The 20,677-nt window shown below is 48.8% G+C and overlaps 1 protein-coding gene across 4 annotated transcripts in view; it reads left to right on the plus strand.

Moving 5' to 3' along the window:
- The window catches only part of NEDD4 (NEDD4 E3 ubiquitin protein ligase), a 1,922,401-nt gene extending 1,902,519 nt beyond the window's left edge, over positions 1–19,882 (plus strand). For all 4 annotated transcript variants that reach the window (XM_085644133.1, XM_085644134.1, XM_085644131.1 and 1 more), the window contains 2 exons: positions 18,927–18,999; positions 19,084–19,882. In XM_085644133.1, coding sequence (XP_085500259.1) covers positions 18,927–18,999; positions 19,084–19,186 — 176 coding nt within the window. In that variant the 3' untranslated portion in view covers positions 19,187–19,882. The remainder of the gene's footprint in view (positions 1–18,926; positions 19,000–19,083) is intronic.
- Positions 19,883–20,677: the final 795 nt, after the last annotated feature.

The raw sequence follows: 20,677 nt of genomic DNA on the forward strand, positions 1-20,677 counted from the left end.
AATTCAGAACAATATCTTAAATCAACCGGTCAACCCAGACTTTTTATTTGGCCCCGAGGTGGACACTACCCTCGAAAAAATTAAAAAAGACACAAACTGCAAAATCAATGGGGGCTCTGCAGTCGCAGCAGTTTCGGAGTGGCTCCTTTCGTCGCCCCGGGAATAGAGGAGCAGCTAGAGGTCAGGGGTCCCAGCAGCAGTACAATAAAGGGGGTACGCAAAGTACCTATGATAAAAACAATAGAGGTGGATATCGTGGATCCAGCACCAAAGGCAGAGGACGTGGGTACGGCAACACCAGGTCCTCCCCCAAAAACAAACAGTGACGCCTTCTCCCTCCCCCCCGACCACATAACACCTGTCGGGGGAGACTCCAACAGTTCCTGTCAGTCTGGAAGTCCATCACCACAGACAGGTGGGTCAGGGAAATTATCGAGTACGGTTACTGTCTAGAATTAACGTCCACTCCACCCAACATACCGCCAAAGCACCGTCCTATGTCCGTAGAGCACTTGGCATTATTGCAGCAGGAAGTACTAAGTATGCTGCAAAAAGGGGCAATAGAAGTCGTGCCCGTAAACCGACAGGGGTGTACTCTCTGTACTTCTTAATCCCAAAAAAAGACGGATCTCTCAGACCTATACTAGACCTGAGACCCCTCAACCACTACATTCTGTCAGAGCATTTCCATATGCTCACCCTACAGCAGGTTCTACCGTTACTCAGTCAGGGAGATTTCCTAGCCACACTGGATTTGAAAGATGCGTATTTCCACATACCCATACACCCATCGCACAGAAAATATCTCAGGTTCACTATTCAGGATCACCATTATCAGTTCAAAGTTCTCCCCTTTGGAGTAACAACAGCACCCAGGGTCTTTACCAAGTGCCTAGCGACAGTGGCTGCACATTTACGGAGACAGCACATTCACGTCTTCCCTTACCTGGACGACTGGCTTGTTCAGGCAAAGTCAGCCCAGCAATGTGCCAGCCACATGTCCCACACCATTCACCTTCTTCACAGTCTAGGATTCTCACTAAATTACCCAAAATCACATCTTCAACCCGCACACGTACGCCAGTACCTGGGCGCGACCATCAACACTCTGACAGCCACAGCTCAGCCAAATTTAGTAAGGATCAACAGCATGCAACTGCTGATCACAAAGTTCAAACCTCAACACTCCCTTCCAGCGCGAGTGTTCATGCAGTGGATAGGCATGATGGCCTCCTGCATTTTCATAGTCACGCACGCGAGACTACATGTGCGCCCGCTTCAGGAGTGCTTGGCACGTCAATGGAATCAGGCTCAAGGACAATTAACAGACCTAGTGTTGGTGAGCGGTCGGGCATACAACTCTCTGCATTGGTGGAATCCACAAAACCTTTGCAAGGGCCGACCGTTCCAAGAGCCTGTTCCGCAAATAATACTGACGGCGGACGCCTCTCTCCAGGGGTGGGGAGCTCATGTACTCAATTATACAGTGCAGGGACTATGGATGACACAGCAAAAGAAGATGCACATCAACCTTCTGGAACTGATGGCAATCTTCCTAGCCATGAAGGCATTCAAAGTACACTTATGCAACAAAGTCGTGTTGATCCGGACGGACAACATGACTACCATGTACTACATACAGAAGCAGGGAGGAACACACTCTCAGAGCATGGGGAAGTGGGCCATTCAGAGGAACATGTTCCTCATGGCGGAACACCTCCCAGGCAAGGACAACCAGATGGCGGATCTGCTCAGCAGACACAGCCACCAAATGCACGAGTGGGAGCTACATCCATCAGTACTCAAACCGTACTTCCAGCAGTGGGGTCATCCAGAGATAGACCTATTCGCCACAAGGGAAAACGCAAAATGTCGAAACTTTGCCGCCAGGTTCCCGCACCCATAGTCGCAGGGCAATGCGATATGGATGACCTGGTCAGGTAGATTTGCGTACGCTTTTCCCCCAGCGCCATTAATACCGCTAGTGGCACGCAAACTGCAACAACACTCACTGACACTCATCCTGGTTGCTCCAACGTGGGCACGCCAACCGTGGTACACCACCTTTCTAGAACTTTCCGTGGTGCCGCATCAAAGACTGCGGATCACACCCACACTTTTAACGCAGAACCATGGCGAAATTCAGCACCCAGATCCGCAACAGCTGAACCTGGCAATCTGGCTCCTGAAGTCTTAGAGTTTGGCTACCTAAACCTGCCACCTGAATGTATGGATATCATCAAGGAGGCCAGAAGACCCACAACCAGAGCTTGCTATGCGGCTAAATGGAAAAGGTTTGTCATTTACTGCAACAACAATGACATTAATCCGCTGGATGCATCCATTCAAAACATCATCTGTTACCTCTTACACTTATACCGATTCAATCTGGCATACAACTCCATACGTATACATCTAACCGCGATAGCAGCCTATCTTCAAAACAGGCAGCACCTCTCTTTATTCAGAGTGCCTGCATCAAAGCCTTCTTAGAGGGACTCAAACGAGTGATTCCTCCAAGACACCCACCGGCACCAGTGTGGAACCTCAATGTGGTCCTCACCAGATTAATGGGTCCACCTTTTGAACCTCTCCATTCATGTGAGATTCAATTCCTCACCTGGAAAGTAGCTTTCTTAGTGGCAATCACTTAGTTGAGAAGAGTTAGTGAACTCCAGGCACTAACCATTCAAGAGCCATTCATACAGGTTCACGCAAACAGAGTTGTACTACGTACCAACCCCAAATTCATGCCTAAAGTGATATCGCAGTTCCACATGAATCAGACTATTGAACTGCCTGTTTTCTTTCCAAATCCACAAAATGTCGCAGAGAGAATGCTCCATACACTAGATGTAAAGAGGGCCCTCATGTACTATATAGACAGAACAAAGGATTTTAGGAAAACAAAACAACTTTTCGTTGCCGTTTCTCCACAACACAAGGGCAACGCCATTTCCAAAGCAGGGATAGCCAGATGGATCGTTAAATGTATTCAAATTTGCTATCAAAAAGCGAAACGCACATTAACGATTGCCCCACGAGCCCACTCAACACGAAAGTTAGGGGCGTCCATGGCTTTCCTAGGAAACATTCCATTAGAGGAAATATGTAGAGCAGCCACATGGTCCACTATACATACATTTACCAAACACTACTGTGTAAATGTACACTCAAAACAGCAGGCAGCTGTAGGACAGGCTGTTCTCAAAACTCTTTTTCAGACTGCTGCAGCTGGCACGGGCAGCCGCCGCTAATGGAGGGACTGCTATATAATCTATGCACAGATATGAATTCAGCAGCCCACATGCCTCGAACTGAATATGCTACTTACCAGTATGCATCTGTTCTTGGCATGTAGGGCTGCTGACATTCATATCGCCCACCCTCCTCCCCGGCGCCTGTAGCGGCTGCAGCACTCAGAATTACTGTATAGCATGGTCATCCCTTACTGTATCTACTCCATCACTGCCACAATGGCGAAAAACAATCTAAGGATGGAGAGGATGCCCATGCGCACTGTAGTCCAGGGGAGGAGCCACCTATCTCGTGATACTTCGAAGACTCTTCTAGGACAACAATGTGCAATCATCCGGACCCAACACTAGGCGGCGATCTATGCACAGATATGAATGTCAGCAGCCCTACATGCCAAGAACAGATGCATACTGGTAAGTAGCATATTCAACACCGACCCCCGGGCGCATGTAGGACGTTTATCGAATCCCTTACAGACACGGCGGCATCAAGGGCGAATTCCGCCACTAACTTCACTATTTTGGGGGACCTCAATCTGCATTTAAATGATCCCAATAAAGCTGAGGTCCCTAACCTTATACAAAATCTACAGGCTTTACAACTTACCCTAAAAGTCACTAGTCCAACACATTCGACAAAGGCCACATACTAGACCCAGTATTTTCGAATGAAGAAATGCTTTCTGTAGACAGTCCATCCCCAGTCCCTTGGTCAGATCACTTTATAATCCTGATCGTCTGGGAGTCATCAACGATTATACCCAACAATCAGGCAATGAAGAGCTGGGACCGATCTTGGGCAAAACTAGCCCCTGAAATCTGGTCTCTTACACTGTCGAACGCCAACCCTCAGGTGATATCGATCCGAGTATAGCCTCCGATAACTTTAACAAATGGATTGTAACATCTCTGGACTCATAAATGGAGCTCAAAGAGACCCATAGAAAAACGATTTCCATGGTACACCCGTAAAATACGAGACTTGAACAAAAATGTAAAAAACTAGAGAGGGCATGGAGGAAGGATTACTGCCTAGAGAAAAATCAGAAATATAGAGAGGCGATTAAAACTTATCAGACAGAAACTAAGAGAGCTCAGGCACAATACTATGAGGAGAAAATACCATGGCAGCCAGTGCTCCTAGGAAAATTGCCAGAATAGCAAAAAAGCTGTCACACTGCCCCCAGCCAGAAATGTCAGTAGAATCAGCACCTCAACGCTGCATGGAATTAGCAGAATTTCTAACAAAAAACTGCATATAAAATATACAATGCATTCCCTCCAGCTCCTGGACCCGAGAACCCGATCTCTGAATCGGAAACTTCTACGAATGGATCGGATCATCTAGTTGACATTTCCATCCTAGACCTGGCCACTCTCTAAACTTTTCACTACAGTCAAATCTGTGACGCAGCACCATTGCACTTGCTGCACAAGGTAAAGGAGGTCATACTACCGGTATTATTGGAAGTTCTCAACTCGTCCATAATTACCGCAAAAGTACCAAGGACTTGGAAACACGCCATGGCTAAAGCACTAATTTAAAAACCCAACCTCAACCCGGAAGTTTGGAGCAACTACCGGCCGGTTTCGCAACTCCCCATGACCAGTAAAATCTTTGTAAAACATGTAAATAAGACTCTTACTAACTACCTTGAATCCCACAAGATTTTACACACCTCCTAGACAGGATTCCGACCTAACCATGGCACAGAAACAGCACTACTAACAGTTATGGAGGAATCACGGAAAGTCCTTGATCAGGGAGGTACAGTGGCAATCATCCTGCTTGATCCAAGTGCTTCATTTGACACTGTAAATCATAATATTCTCTTGGATAGACTTAGAGGTGGGAGTCGCAGGCAATGCCCTATCCTGGCTTAAGTTCTTTTTAACAGATAGATCATTCTAGGTATTTGAAGGCAGTCACACCTCAAGAAAGATCCCACTAACCTGCGGTATCCCACTGGGATCATTATTGCCCCCCACCATTTTTTATGTGTACCTAAAACCTCTGGCTGAGATAGTCCTCCCATATGGGGTCCAGATAGTGACCTATGCGGACGACACTCAGTTGGTGGTAGCCCTCAACCACCCTAAGAAGAGCGCAGTCGACCTTGAAGCCTGCCTAGGAAAGGTGGCCACTTGGATCGACCTGTCATACCTTAAGCTTAACGGGGACAAGACTGAGCTAATGATTCTTGGCAATTACACAAGCAGCCCTCCAGCTGTGAACTGACCCAATTGCCTGGGTCTTCCCCCAAAACCCAAGGAAAAGATCAAAAGCTAAGAAATCTGGGTAGACAGGTCACTAAAACTTGACCAACAAGCAGTACAAGTAGCGGCTACATGTTTTGGAATCTTAAGGCAATTGCGGAAAATATTGCCACTGGTAACGGCACGCAGAACTATGGTGCAAGCATTGGTGTTGCCTCGGTTGGACTATTGTAATTCATTATACCTGGGCACCCCGATTGCCACCACAAGGAAACTTCAGGTGGTGCAGAATTGCGCAGCTAGGCTGCTACACAACATCCCCAGAAATCAATTGGCTAAACCAGCACTGAAGGCACTGCATTGGCTACCCATCACAGAACGCATAATGTTCAAATCACTTTGCATTGCGCACAAAACCCTCTGGGGTACAGGTCCAAAAATAAACCACTCTTTGATGTCCCTTCATCGGCCCTCCCGCAGCCTGAAATCGGCCAACCTATTCCAAGCGAATGTTCCTAAAATCTTGAGAGTACGTTCGGGCGGGCGTAGGTTCTCATACAATGCGCCCACTCTATGGAACACGCTACCGATCCAGCTTAGATCAACTACTCAACATTTAGCATTCAGGAAGCAATTAAAAACGTGGCTTTTCCAGAAACGGCCGTGAGACTGTAATCTTCTAGTGGTTGCAACTATCGCTGGGATGCCTAAGGGTAGCCATGCGCTTTATCAAGAATGCATTAATAATAATAATAATATGTTATAACCCCTTAGTAGAATAAAGTGTTTTGAGAAAATCACATGGCTAGCAATTGAGTCCAGCAGTTTGAGGGTGAAATCTCAAAGCGGTCCTTGGGGATGGTAAACTAACGCACCCTTCCAACATTCCTGTGGTGACAATTCAATTTTGAAGATACAGATTTCTATTTTGTCCTCCATGCGGGCTTCAATCATAGGTACTTTTTTATTATAGCAATACCTCCACCCATCCTACAGTCCTTATCCACCCTTAGAATTTGAAATTGCTCTGGGAGGGCCATGGTAATGGCGGGTGTGGAGGAGGGTTTTAACCATGTCTCTGTGAGGAACCCCCAAATCAGGAATTTCTGAGGACAGTATATCCCATATTGCCATCGCATGTTTAGGCAGGGATCTGACATGGCAGAGGAAGGTCTTCCATTCTGGGGTGAGTGGCAGGGTTAAGGTAGGAGCTAACTGTGCAGGTGAATCTAAGACAGAGATAACCTCGCTCTTATAGGGAGTTCCTGCTAAACTCAACTCCAGGTCCTGAGCGAGGCTCTTGTAGTAACAAAACAATAGGGACAGGAGAGGATGATTTCCAGCACCTACAGTCAGCCCCGGGATTCCTTACTATGGCAAGACTGATTAATTCCTCCCCCTAGTAGGCATTTCTTCGTTCGTTTAAAGTGTTTGAGGACAGAGCGGCAGGGGTCCTGGCTCCGGGTGACGTCCAGGCGCGGATGGGCACACACGGGCTTGCTTTTGGCGCACCTTATGCACCCCAGCGGTGCGCCCGGAGCGCGCATCTGCGCTGCCATGTGGCTTAAGTAGTAAGCGAGGGAGTGCTCCCTCCCGTGACCTTCACCACCCGGAAGTCGCTGCGACCACTCTCGCCAGCTCCCTCCATGCAAACGGAAAATCCGTGGTGGAACAGGGAGCAAGGCTTCCTGATCACTTGCAATGTTTAGGAATGAAACAAGATATCACAGGGGCATATCTACTCAAGCAGAGGAGCCACTCAATGTAATATAATGCACACTGCCTTGGGGCTCTAAGGCCTGCTGTAGGGGTGACTTATGTATAGTACATGCAGTGTATTTAGGCATTGCACACAGGGAGTGGACAATGTTGTGTTTTCGGAATGGCTTGCACCATTTGACGCATCCTGCAATGGCAGTCTGCATGCAGTTGGTGTGTGAGTCCCTTTGGGTGGCATAATACAGGCCGCAGCCCTTGGAGACCCTCTTTAGTACTTGTGTCCTGGGCCCCAGAAGTACCATTTACCTGGGTCTTAAAAGGGTGCTAAAGTCCTTGTTGATTGGGTTGCAATTTGGCATTTGTCTTGTTTTTAGGGAAAGAGCATTGCCACTGGGACCTGGTTAGCTGGGACCCAGTGCACTATCAATCAACAACATCAGTACCAGTGAGCAAAAAGTGGGGGTGACCATGTAAAAAAGTGGCCCTTTCCTACACCGCGCACGTCAGTTCTGGTGCGGACGATGCAGATGATGACACAGAGAGCCTAACAACGCTACCCACCGGTGCCCAGGGGTACTCCTCAAGAAATATTTCTGGATCCGGTCTGACTCCTGGGGATACTTCTAAGGCAGTTGACGTCAACCAGTCGATCACGAGCTACCAGTAGCTCGTTGACACCTTCAGAGTAGCTCAAAGCCTTATGTTAATTTTTAAAAAGCACAGGGTCACATTTTTCTTTTAGAGTTAAGGGAAAGCTGTGTTTATTTTACATTATTTTCTTCAGGCTGCAGATAGCAAGGTCTGATAATGAGAAGTGCTGGAGTCAGATTTATGACTCGGGCACAGAGGTGAAGAACTGAAGCACTGAGGTATTCAACTCTTGAAAAAGTCCTTGTCAACTCAATATTGGAGTGTGAAAACAAAATGATGTTTCATTTCTGACTTTTTAAATGGTAGAAATTAAAATGCGTCACAATTATAAACAGCAGGCCTCTTGCTGCCAGGTAACACTGTGCCATATTAATAAATGAAAAAAAGTCTTTTTCAAATGGGAGAAATTTGAAGTGAAGAAAAATATTTCTATGGAACATTAAGTCTTAATGTTTTTCTCCACTTTAAATTAAGCCAATTTCGTCTTGATGTTTTATGAAGCATGTTTCTTCACTTTAAATTCCTCCAATTTAAACAAATGGCTTTATTTTTTGTTAGAAATATGCACCTTGTCTACAGACCACTGGGAGTAAGATGTCTGGTGTTTGTAAAAGTGACACTTGGAAATGGGAACAATTATAAATGATGAGTTTTATGGAATCCATATAAACATAGAGTTAACTCTTCAGTTTAATTTTCTACCATTTCAAAGTGTCGCCTTTACGCATAGCAGGCATCTTGCTCCCAGTGGCAGGGAGACTCAGTGATATATTTATAACTGAATAATACTTTAAAGTGCAGAAAAATAATGCATATAATGAAAACTTTTGCATAACGTTTTCCACACTTGAATTTTCTCCCATTAAATCTTTTACAAATATTTTTGTAATATGCATGTAACGGTGCCACATAGGACGAAAGGTATTCCAGTGCCATAAGTTTATACGACATAGACTCTCAGTGACTATAGGAACGTAGGATCCGCTTTCATGGTTACCTCTATTTTTTGCTTGGTGTCAGCTTGTTTTTGGCCTAGTCTGACTGGGATCCTGGTGGTCAGTGCCCAAGTCACTGTGCTTCCTCCCTAAATTGACCATGGTAATTACTTTTGTACATCCACAATTGGCTACTAGTGTACCCTTGTAATTCCCTAGTATATGGTACTAAGATATACTCAGGGCATTGGTACACCAGGGGTCTCCCATGGGCTGTAGCATGTAATGTGCCACCCATGTGAGTCCACTTGAACTGTGACTACAGGCCTGCCTTTGCAGAATGTGTGAGTTGGTGCTTGCACCTCTGACGACAGATATAAGTTATCTAAGGGCACTTCACTTAAAACTTATAAGTCACCTCTAAGGCAGGGTCTTTAGTCCTGATGGCAGGGTGCTTGTTTATGAGTGTGAGGTTGCCCCTGCATGAGCAGGACACAACTACAAACCCCAGATTTGATTCTCCAGGTTTTGTAAGAGCTGCCATTTTAAAACATATAGTGGACATCAGTCAATACGACATGTTTAACTATATAGTGACTGCACCGAAATTGGTCATGTTTGATATCAAACATGTTGGAATCATACTTCAACCCCAAATCCAGTGTCTGATGTATGATCTCATGTACTGGGGGGCTCCCTTGGAGTACCCCTCCTGTACTCCCGGTAAAGGCCTATCTGATAAAGTCTACTAGCTGCAGATTCCTTCACGTAGAATTATCCCCAGGTGTGAGACTGGATCCGTAAACTTTTTGCCACAGCATCCCTGCGAGCCGGGGGCGTGGCGACATCATGCGACTCCGCCCAGGTGTCATCCGCGTACGTGACGTCAGCGAGGTCACATAAGACCCGCCCCGGCGCGCCCACGTCAGTTTTTTCCTTTTCCGCGTGCAACGCACCTCCGATCCTTGCTACGGGCCTGTTAGGTCCTTTTTTTCTTCATTTTTTTTAGTGGAACAGTGTGCGAATGCCTTCGGGCTTTAAGACTTGCACGTCTTGTGGGCATCTTATGTCGGCGACGGACCCTCATCTCATTTGTATGTGGTGTTTGGGGGAGGATCACGGCACCACAGACTGTACGCAGCACCAACAGTTGAAGCCGAAGTCGCGGCGGGAGCGCCGGATGAAATTTCTCTCGGCGCGTCTCTCCAAGTCGACGTCCTCCCCTCGGTCTGCTTCGACAGACGGCTTCAGACTCGGCAGTGGTCGTCGTCCTCGCCTTTCTCTGATGTCACGTGAGCGTCGCTCCCTGGTGGGTAAGTGTCGCAGTTTGTCCCCAGGGGCTGGTTTCCGGCCTCCCGGGGGCGTGGACTCTCCGTGGGTGATGCGGCCCGCGTGTCGTCCTATCCACCGTTTCCCGGTGTTGGGGCATCAAGAGTCCAAATGGAGACATACGCGGCGGCTTTGCAGGCCTCGCTGGCGTCTCCTTCTCCTTCCCCTCCTGGGGCGTCGGCAGATCCCTCGGTCTGCGCAGGGCACTCTGCTGCGCCGCTGGTGGTTCCGGCCCCAGCGTCGACTGGTTCGGATCCAGGCTTGGAGGATGTGGTACTGTTGGGGTGCGGGTCCTCTGGGGCACCTCCTTCAGGCCACGGCGTCTATGCCTCGCCGCAAACTCCCGCGGGGGTCCCTGTGGTGTCGCGGGAGGTCGCCGGGGCTCGGGTCGCATCCCCGAGCCCCTATCGGTCCTTTGACGGGGTGGTCCTGTCTAAGGCCGAGGTGACTCCGCTACGGTGCCGGCAGCAGCTGGACCGTGCGGAGCCACGGAGTTCGGTGGACCCCTCTCGTCCCTCCACACAGGTGGCTGCCTCGTCGGAGGGCGAGTCGGAGGTTGAATCGTCCCTGGCGCCGCCGCATGGGTTGCTGAGCGATCTTCGCCTCATTCTGGGCCGCAGGTGTTGGAGGGCTTTGTGCCACTCCCCACGGCCGTCTCGATCCCCCTCGCAGGTGGCTGCCTCGGCGGGGGTCGGGTCGGCGTCACTCCGGCGGCGCCCCGGGACCGGTGTGGCTCCGGCTCTACTCCGGTCTCCACTCCGGTCCCCGGTGTGGGGTGACTTGGAGGTCCCTTGTCCGGCGACGACGGCTGGTGCCGATGTCCTACCTCAGGCAGCGGATTCTACGGCTCCGTGCAGGGGTCGTACCGCGAATTCGACTTCGGACGCTCCTTCTCCAGAGGCATGCATATTGGTGTCATCCTCCCCGGAGACTGGTCGCTGTGTGGTGTCTTTTTCACCGGCGTCGAAGGGCAGCTCCCCACCCTTCCTGGGGCAGAGGTGTTCGTAGGAAGAGCGGCAGGTCCCTCATTCTTCGGCTCCTTCTGACTTCCAGATCTGGCCCTTGCCCGCTCCGCTTGTCCTTTGGGACGGCCGCCTTAGTTTGCAGCCGTCGCCCACGGAGGATCTTATTTCTCCGCCGCGGGGCCCTACAGAGGCGGGTGCGGCCTTCGCTCACGCGGTGTCCACGGCTGTGGGTATCCTGCGCATGGGTGATCCGGTGGCTCATTTTCTGGCGGACCATCTATTGGAGGTCCTCCACCAGGGCTCTGGTGTGAGGGAAATCTTACTTCCCTTTGAAGGTTCGCTACTTTCTTCCCTGACGGGGGCTTGGAAGTGTCCTGTCTCAGGGGACCAGGTGCCTCAGCATCTTCTGCACCGGCACCTCCCGGCATCGCGTGACCCCGCGCGTCTTTCCCTTCACCCCTCAGCCGCCAGCTCCCTTTTGAGGACCACTTTTCCCTCCCTGCTGCCGCTGTTGACTCCGCCATCCCGAGAGGCCCGCTGGCTGGACTCTTGGGGACGTAACATGTTCGCCTCAACCTGCGGGCCCTTAACACCTTGCATGTGCTGGCTAGGGCCTCCTCCTGTTTGTGGTACTCGGCAGAGTCTCTGGGATCTGCGGCGTCCCAGGAGTCTGGCCTGGTGGACTTGCGGTATCATGCGTTGGATGGCCAGGAGCGTGAGGCGTTTATTCTCCGCTCCGCTCTGGACATCTCAGAGGTGCTGGGCCAGGCCATGGCTTCTTCTGTCGCTCTCCGTCGCCATGCTTGGCTTCGGAGTATTCCCTGAGAATATTCGGGATCAACTCATCGACCTTCTGTTTGATGGCAGCCTGTAGTTCCATGCCCCGGCCGACACCGCCATCCAAAGGCTCTTGGCAGGGCTCCGTCCTCCTCCTCCTTCTCGCCTCCTCCTCCGTCCCCTCCTCAGTGACTTCTGAGTTGGGTTGATTCTGGGCCTTCTTAGGCCGTCTGTGCTGACTGTGCAGTGTGTTTTCTAGTCGTTTACGTCCTCCCTTGGGTCTTTGGCATTGTTGGCTGCTGGACGGCCCTTGTGTTGATTGTGTGTGGTTCTGCAGGAGTTGTTGCGCAGACTTGGCTCTAAGATTGGGTCTTCTGCTTTGTTTGGGCTGCTTGTCAAGCCTTCAGCGGGTGTGTATCTTTCCCCGTGGCTCTTTTGTTTTTTCCTCTGCTGCGGAAGTTCTTCCAAAGAGGGTTCCCATTTATTGGGACTTAACGTACCCTATGTGGGGTAGTGGTAGCTGTCATATAGCTTGCGCTCTGCTAGAGGGTTCTGGTCGCCTTCAGGTGTCTGTTCTCCATGGCGTTTAGGTAGCTTGCTTTGCTTCCTGAAGTCGTGTGCGCGGCCACTCGTGGTGGTGTGCCCGGGCATCCCCTCCTCTCCCTGCTCCTGTCCTGAGGTCTGGGATGATCCTGTGTTCTCCCTTGCCAGGCTTCGCCTACTCTGCCTTCCTGGGGCACCGGGCTGTTTTTCTTGCTTCTGGCTTTGACTGCCAGCTCTGTTCTGGCTGGCAGCCTGCTCTCCATCTGGAGTGGGTTTGCCTTTTTGTCCCTAGTTTCCTTGGGTCCTCTAGGCGGCTTCTTCTTCTTCCGCTTTCCTGTCTTGGCATTGGGAGGAAGCTATGTTGCCTTTTGAGGGGAGTGGGGTGCTTCGGCCTCTCCGTCCTTGCCCTTGGTTCCTCTGCTGTGAGTGTACGGGCCTCTTCAGCCTTTTTTCCCTCCTACATCCCCTTGGGATTGGTGGGGTTCTGCTTGTGGGGATTCCCTTGGCCTGGCAGGGGCGAGGTTCTACCTGGTCCACGGCTCTGTTCCTCTGTGGGGCCCTCTGTTCTGCATTGGCTGGTGGGGTCCTTTCGCAGACCCTCCTTCTCAGGGGATATTTCTAGGATATTCTACGTGAAGGAATCTGCGGCTAGTAGTCTCAATCAGATGTACGAGCTAATTACCTTCGGTAACGATGTATCTGGTAGAGACGATTCTAGCTGCAGATTCCTTCGCGGCCCGCCCTTCCTCCCCTATTCTGCGAGGACCCTTGGGTTGGTCTTCGGTACTCTCCTCCCGGTGGGTGGCTGTGTCTCTTGTGAGTGCCTTCCTTGTTCTTGCGGGTGACTCTGTCTGGGGGCAGTTCATTTCTCCTTTGGTCCTTGGAGGATGGGCTTCCGGTGTTCCGGTGCCCTGCTGCTCTGGCTACTCCGGATTTTGGGGGGATTGCTCTCTATCTCTCTCCCCCCTCCCCTCCTTCCATTGCTATCCTCTGATTAAGGGTCATCTGGCCTTGTCTTGCCCCGTGTGGGTGGTTGCCCTCTAGGTTGGGGTGGCTTGGAGGTTTTATTGTCCCTGTCTGTCTTTGGACTGGTCCTATTCCTTGCTCAGGATGAGGGGGGTGGGCTTCCTACGTGTGCCATGACTTTTTTGCCTGTTCTTGCCTCCTGCGCACAGGGATGGGAGGTTGTCTATGTGCGGGCAGGGTGACTGGGCAGGTTTCTACTTGTTCTTCTCTCTTTCTTTCGCTGCCCTTGGGTTCTGCGGTGTTGGCACTACTCTGGTGGTGTTGTTAGTCACCGTTTCTTTACAATTTTTCTGCTCTTCGCACACTGTTTCCATGCTCCCACAGTTTTTTATCTGGTGGTTCCGCGTTGTGGTGCGGAAAAGTTCTCCGAAGAAAACTGACGTGGGCGCGCCGGGGTGGGTCTTATGTAACCTCGCTGATGTCACGTACGCGGACGACACCTGGGCGGAGTCGCGTGATGTCGCCCCGCCCCCGGCACGCAGGGATGCTGTGGCACAAAGTTTCCGGATCCAGTCTCACGCTTGGGGATAATTCTACGTGAAGGAATCTGCGGCTAGAATCGTCTCTACCAGATACATCGTTACCGAAGGTAAGTAACTCGTTCTTCAGGGTCTAACATCAAGCTAGTGCTGCTGCTGACCACAGACTCGATTGTGCCCTCCTGCTGCTGAGCCAAGCTTGAGCAGGAGAAGGTAGAACAATAGGTTTTCCGTTGCAGGGAAGTGTGACCACCTCTCACACAGGACTTAGTGTATTGGCTGGGGGAGGGTTACTTGCCAGCCCCACAAGACTGCTTTGAAGGGCACATTTGGTTCCCTCCTTGCATACTCCAGTTTGAGCCAGTTGGGGGAATCCTTGGCTCCCGCTTTGGCAAGAAACTGGACAAAGGACATGAGAGTAGCCTCCCCTCTGTCCAGCCCCTCCTCTGGGAGGAACCCCTGAGTCGTTCCAACCCTTTACCTATGGTACTTAAGAGCATACCTATGGGTGGTTCCTTAGATTTGTCGTGGGACAAGACTCAAGCCTAAAGCCACGTCTCTCTTCGACCATCTGGACACTTGGACCTCGCATGGAACTGAGACTGCACCAAGGGAGACTCCTGGTCTTGCTGTTCTGCAAGTCTTGTTTGTCATCTGTGTATGTGCTTCTTGCAGGATCTTCAATAGACCTATGGACATCAAGGACACCCAAAGTAATCTCCCTTGGTATGAAGGAGTCACTCCCCTGCATCTGCTGTCACCACCACAAAGCTAACTGGTCTCCTGTTCCTGACGTCCCACGCACTTCCCGAGGCTCAGCAATACAGGTGGTGGTTCTGCAACTCCCTCGAGGCCTGACCTGTCCTCTCTGCAATTTTGAGGCCAGTATCCCTTGCTGGAACCGCTCGGACCGCACCCCTGGGCAACGTGTTGACTTGCCGTTGCCAAGGCTTGTTGGCACTGCACTCCATTGATCTTCCAGCTACAAGAAGCTCCAGCCTCCTGCATCTCTACCTGCAAAGTACAGCGTCATCACCACATCTCTGCACCGTGGGACATCCTTCTTGTGAGCTGCTTGAGGTCCTTTTGCGACTCCTGTGCCTTTGGCCTCTGGGTCCTCCTGAGGGTCTTCTCCTGCTTCAGTGGGCTCCCCTACTTGTTCGTGGTCTACGCTGACTCTCCTGGTATTGGTGAGTCCCTTAAACCTTGCTGTTCCCAGCGTTGCTCCTTCTTTGTTCTCCATGCCACACCTACTCCCATACATCCGATGTAAGACAGCTTGTGCAGGGCTCCTGGTCTCCCTCCGCATCGCCTGGTCCTCACAGCTGCAGCGACATGGTCACCGCCAACTCTTCTGAACCGTATGACATCGGCGGACATTGCTCCTCCATGCCTCCTGGTCAGTCCCTTTTGGAATAGAATCTGTCCACTCTGCTTGCAAGTTCTTCACTTCCAGAATCCACCCTTGGATTCCATCATACTTCTTCACCTTCTTTTCCAGAGGCACTGTTCTCCAAGTCGTCCATTGTCGTCTACAGAGGTGTCCGACATCTCTTCACCCCTATGCACCTGGCTACCCTGGTGTAGTTAACTTGGTCTCCGGGGCATCCACGGGTGGGGTGGCTCTCCAACCCTCCTCCTCCAATAGGATTCTTCGGGCCATCTAGGAAGGGTGGTTCTTCTGCAAAACTGCTACTGCGACTTCTCCATTGACTTCCATTGGGCGTGTGACTGTTCCCACTCTGCACATAGCCTCCGTGGGTTCCTGGGTACTTACCTTGGGTGTTTTCTTGTGTCCCCAGCTCCTCTGTGTCTTCTGGTCCAAGTCCCTTCCTCCTTTACAGTTCACATTCTACTTTCTTAATATATGGGTTGGTCTTCCCCTGGAGACCACAGTATTTAGGGCTACTTACCCTTTTTCAATTGAAGTATTTTTGTGTATTGAGTTGATATCTCCGGGCTGGAGATATACTAATGTGTTAGTGAGTGTTGTGTAATAAATAGAAGTATTTTTATATAAACACTGTGTGGTTCTTTTTCGTTTAACCTATACTACATGATTAAACAAGTAAAACAAGCTGCCTAACACTCCTTCAAGATAAGCCTGAAGGCTGCTCTCCACAGCTACCACTTTGAGAGCTTTCTATGGTTATCAGAGACCACTAAAATCATTTTAAGGGATGCCTGGATTAATGCGAGGTGCATCACTTAAATAGGTGTACACCATATACTAAGCCAGCCTCCTACAGTTACCCATATTCATTTATCCCATTCATATGCACACGTTTATACATCCCCAAAGACCACCTCTCACTGACACACATCACAGTCCTGTCATAGTGCCCCTAGTCAAAATATTTTTTTCATACCATAGTATCTGGTTCTATGCTCATTAGCCTTAGTCAATGGAACTGGGTGTGAGGGTGTCTGGTAACAATGGGCGAGTTACTTAGCGTTCAATCGCTCACAATGATTTTCACTGATCAGAAGTAGCTCTCACTACAGAAAAGGTTGGAGACCCCTGTTCTAGGTTAAGGAATCTGCAGCTAGATAGTCTCTCCCAGATAAGGCATTACCAAAGGTAATTAACTTGTTCATTATTACTTGTAAAATGTATATCTCTGGAACCCTCCGGTGGATCTTTTTCGTTCTAGTGTTTAAATTCTTATAAAAATACAACCTATTTATATAAATCTCTTGAGTATCATGTCGATTTCCTCTTCAGTTGTTTTGGTTCTGTTTAAATGCTTAACCCTTGTTTCTCTATGTAAGCTGTGCATCTCAGTGACACAGCTACCCAGGGTTGAGCTGAGGGTTTTGCAGACAAAACTTACTGGACCTAAAGGGATTGGTAAGTGTAACAACCACACCATATAATACACCCCATTTCCTCACAATGATAACTTCAATTTGGAAGACAACCTTTTGCGAGGCCGACTCCATGATTGGGCCCAGGATTGCCTACCAAATCTTGAATGACAGCACATTCTTGTGCCGCACTGACAGCGCAGACCCTGGAGTTGTGGTCCGACCTGAGGCACCAAAGACAAACCAAGTAAGAATCAGAAACGTACATCTGCTTGGTAATTTCCCTACAAGATTTAAAACCCATAGGTTTGTTGGGAGATATTTCCCTAGCACACTGGAAGCAGTAACTAAAAAAGAGTTGGCAAAAAGTTTGAAAAGGTGGTAAAAAAAAATTACGTAAGTGCTCTCCGTGTCCGCACTGTTGGCATGGAAAAAAGCAACTGTCAGCGCCCCGGAGTGGCGTCTATATGGCACTATGCATGTTACTTTGGACGCAGACGATGTTGATTAGGAGCCACTGATGCCACAGTGCTCAGAGGTAGTGCTCAAGATTTTCCAGATCCAGTCGGACACCTTGGGAATATTCTTAGGTGAGGAATATGCAGCTAGATAGAGTATCAACCAGAACACTCATTTTCAAACATAAGTAATTTGTTCTTCCAACCACTGTTGAACTCTAGAGAGAGCGCAAGGGTGTCAACATGCCTCCCGGTCTCACTCCTGATCTCCATTGGTTCCGAGTCTAGTCCTGACGCACCTTAAGTTCCGAATCAGCAACTTTGCAGCAAGTGGAAACCTTCAGGGAGGCTCTGGTCTACCTCCACTGCCGGCCCCATTTACCTCAATGCAGATGTCATCAACAACAGCTTATATTGCTATCCGAGTCTGAAATAAAATCACCAAGAACTTGACGCAACTCCTTGGAGACCCTATTTACTCCTATGCCTTGCCTATAACATCTGGTAGGGTCCAGACATTACAACTTGTTTGAATACCTTCAAGATGCCAGAGGGCTTGACGTTTCACCTAAAGCTGGCCTCATGTTTCCCCAGAGTCCTGCGGCTCCTCCTTTGCTTTTGTCCCTCTTTCGCTGTCATAATGTGAAAGGCAGCTCTGAAATATTAGACCTAATATTGTCAACCATGGAGTAAAAACTAAAGTTTTAATCGAAGTTTTGAAACCTGGTCAGGCTCCCAGTGAGCCACTCCTAACCTTCAACAAGACACTTAGTAACACCCTTCTGAGGAACTGTGCCATTCCTGGTTTGTGATGGCCTGCCCAGTGCCTGCCAAGCCTGCCTTCCTCACACAACATCCCACTCCAGAGAGTCCGGGATTCAGGTATCCACTAGGTGGGTCAATCTGAATGCTTTTCCTACTACTCCTTCTGACTGTGAATCCAAGCGTTTGAGAATTTTGACAGAAAAATGTTGTTCTCCATGAGCCTTGCACTCCGATCAGCCAATGCCAGCTTCCTGGAGACTGGATTGTGGCATTGGATCTGCAGGATACCCTCCAGGCCCACAGGCGATACCTGCAGTTCGCAGTGGGCCAGGAGCATTTCCAGTTTGCAGTGCTTCCTTTTTGCCTTAACCAGTGACCCTCGGGTGTTCACGAATGAGATGGCGGTGGTCGCAGCACACCTAGAGATTGGTGGTTCCAGTTCTTTTGCTTACCTTAACAACTTGCTGTTAAAGGTAACCTTGCCCGTGGCAGTCGTAAACCACCCAGGACAATGGTGAACCTACTAACATCGTTAGGGCTCAATATCAACGTGCCAAAGTCACACCTGGACACAGCACCAAGGGAACCTATTGCATTCCATCCAGGTTTCAAAGGAGACTGCAAAAGATCAGTCATGGTGGCTGCTCGACTGTGATTGGGCCAGTGGCAGAGCCCTCTTCTTCTCCCTTCCAGAGCTGAGGGTGCTCATGGATGAGTCACTGCTGGTTTGGGGAGGCCATCTGGGAGAGGTGGAAATCAGAGGTCTCAGGCAGAAATATTCCCATGGTCAGGAATCTGCGGTTAGATAGAGTATATACCAGAAAAAACGATACCAAAGGTAACTAATTTGGTATGATTTTGAGGAAGAACTCTGGATGGTACTGCTGTCACGATTGACAGAAAGAACGAAATTCATGTTCTCGTTTGTGTCTAGATTGTTGATCAAAGGAGATCACAACAAGATGTCAAATTGAAATAATTTCCTATTTTGTTTTAGGTTCAAATGGACCGCAGTTGTTTACGGTTGAGCAGTGGGGTACCCCTGAAAAATTACCTAGAGCTCACACTTGGTAAGTCTATATTCATTAGAATTCTTATATCTCAACGTGATACCAGGCACTTTGTATGATGAAGTTCTTCTCTTTGTTTGGCAGCTTTAATCGATTGGATTTGCCACCCTACGAGTCTTTTGAAGATTTATGGGACAAACTTCACATCGCAATTGAAAATGCTCAAGGTTTTGATGGAGTTGATTAGAGACAATATCCAAATCTACAGATCTTCAGTTCCAGTTTACAAATGAAATTCCGAATAATTTCTCTTGACTGACTCTTTCCACCGTTTGGCTGTCGCAACCTGAGACGTGTTCATGTATTTATAGAAGAAAACGATATTTACACATACTTTCACATTCAGTGCGCCCAGTTCTGTCATGGTGCTCAAATAATAGCCTAGCCTGGCAAGCAAAAAGTGAAACATCTTACAACCGTTACCTCGGGTCTTGCCAAGTGCTCAGTTCCACACTAACTGCTGAAACTCTAAATGTGTGACTTGCTTGCAAATAGACTCGCTGCTGCCCTCCTGCGGCCTTCTGTCTGAACGTGTGTGTCCACGTGTCAGAGAATTCAGTATTGGAACACACCTCTTTGTGAGCTTCTGAAAGCTGTTTTTTATATGCACAAACACGTTTCGGATCATGTATGTTGTTGATCTCGAAAGTATATTTGCCTTTCACCATGTCAGTTTGAATGCATACAATTATTCATCTTAACGTATAACCAGCATATTTGCTACTTAAGTTTATTGAAGCAAACATATTTTTGATACCAGAAATGCATTAATAATTATGATTATAAATAATGTCATTAATGGCTGATCATGCTATGAAAACATGTTCTCAGTTTGAGAAAGACAAAAATAAATCGCCTTTATTTAAGGTTTTTTGGAACAAAATATATATTTATAGGTATAATCTGTCGAGTTGTCCACACAAGTCAGACAATGTATATTTTTTCTGATTCTTTGTACTCTGAAAAGTCCGATACGTCACTGTCATGCCAGGCAAACATGAAATGCGATATATACAAGTATAACCATCCAAGGTCTTCAAGGAGCCTGCAAGCACCACGTCATTGACGTGTTCGCCCAGAGGAATGCTGCGTGGGAGAGGAAATGCGACTCAGGGTCGCCAGGCTTTGCCTCTCCAGCCAGGGAAATAAGGGGTCATGGGAGGGCTCCAGAGGAAAGACTTGGGGCTGCGGGAGGGCAGTAAAGACTACATTTTGTCACTCTTCGGGGCCATTTCCCTTTCAAATGTGCTCAATTGGGAATTGTGGGTACAAACGTCAAGTATGTTTTTTCAGGGTGAAAGAAGCAGCAAGTAAACATGAGAGGCTTGTGCTCATGTTGTATTGCAGTGCACTGGCCAGAGCGCAGGACTTAGGACTGAAAGTGTGCTTTACAGTTTCAGTCTACCTTTCCCATTTTATGCTATCTGTATGCCCCGGGATAAAACCTAGCCTGATCTATGTATGGTAAATATATCGTTATTTTGTTGCTAATGTTCGGGACTCAGTTTTTCGAATTGTGCTTATTTGAAATGTCCTTTCCGTTGAAGCATTTTACACCTATGATATATGTGCAAAGAAAATATCGAAAATTAAGCAGTATTAACATTTTGCAAGTGTTTGCCAACCAACCTACCAGAGCTTGAAGTATTTCACATCAATGCAGTAAATACATGTTTAC

This window comes from Triturus cristatus, chromosome 3_1, assembly GCF_964204655.1.
Source record: "Triturus cristatus chromosome 3_1, aTriCri1.1, whole genome shotgun sequence".
NCBI classification, from domain to species: domain Eukaryota; kingdom Metazoa; phylum Chordata; class Amphibia; order Caudata; family Salamandridae; genus Triturus; species Triturus cristatus.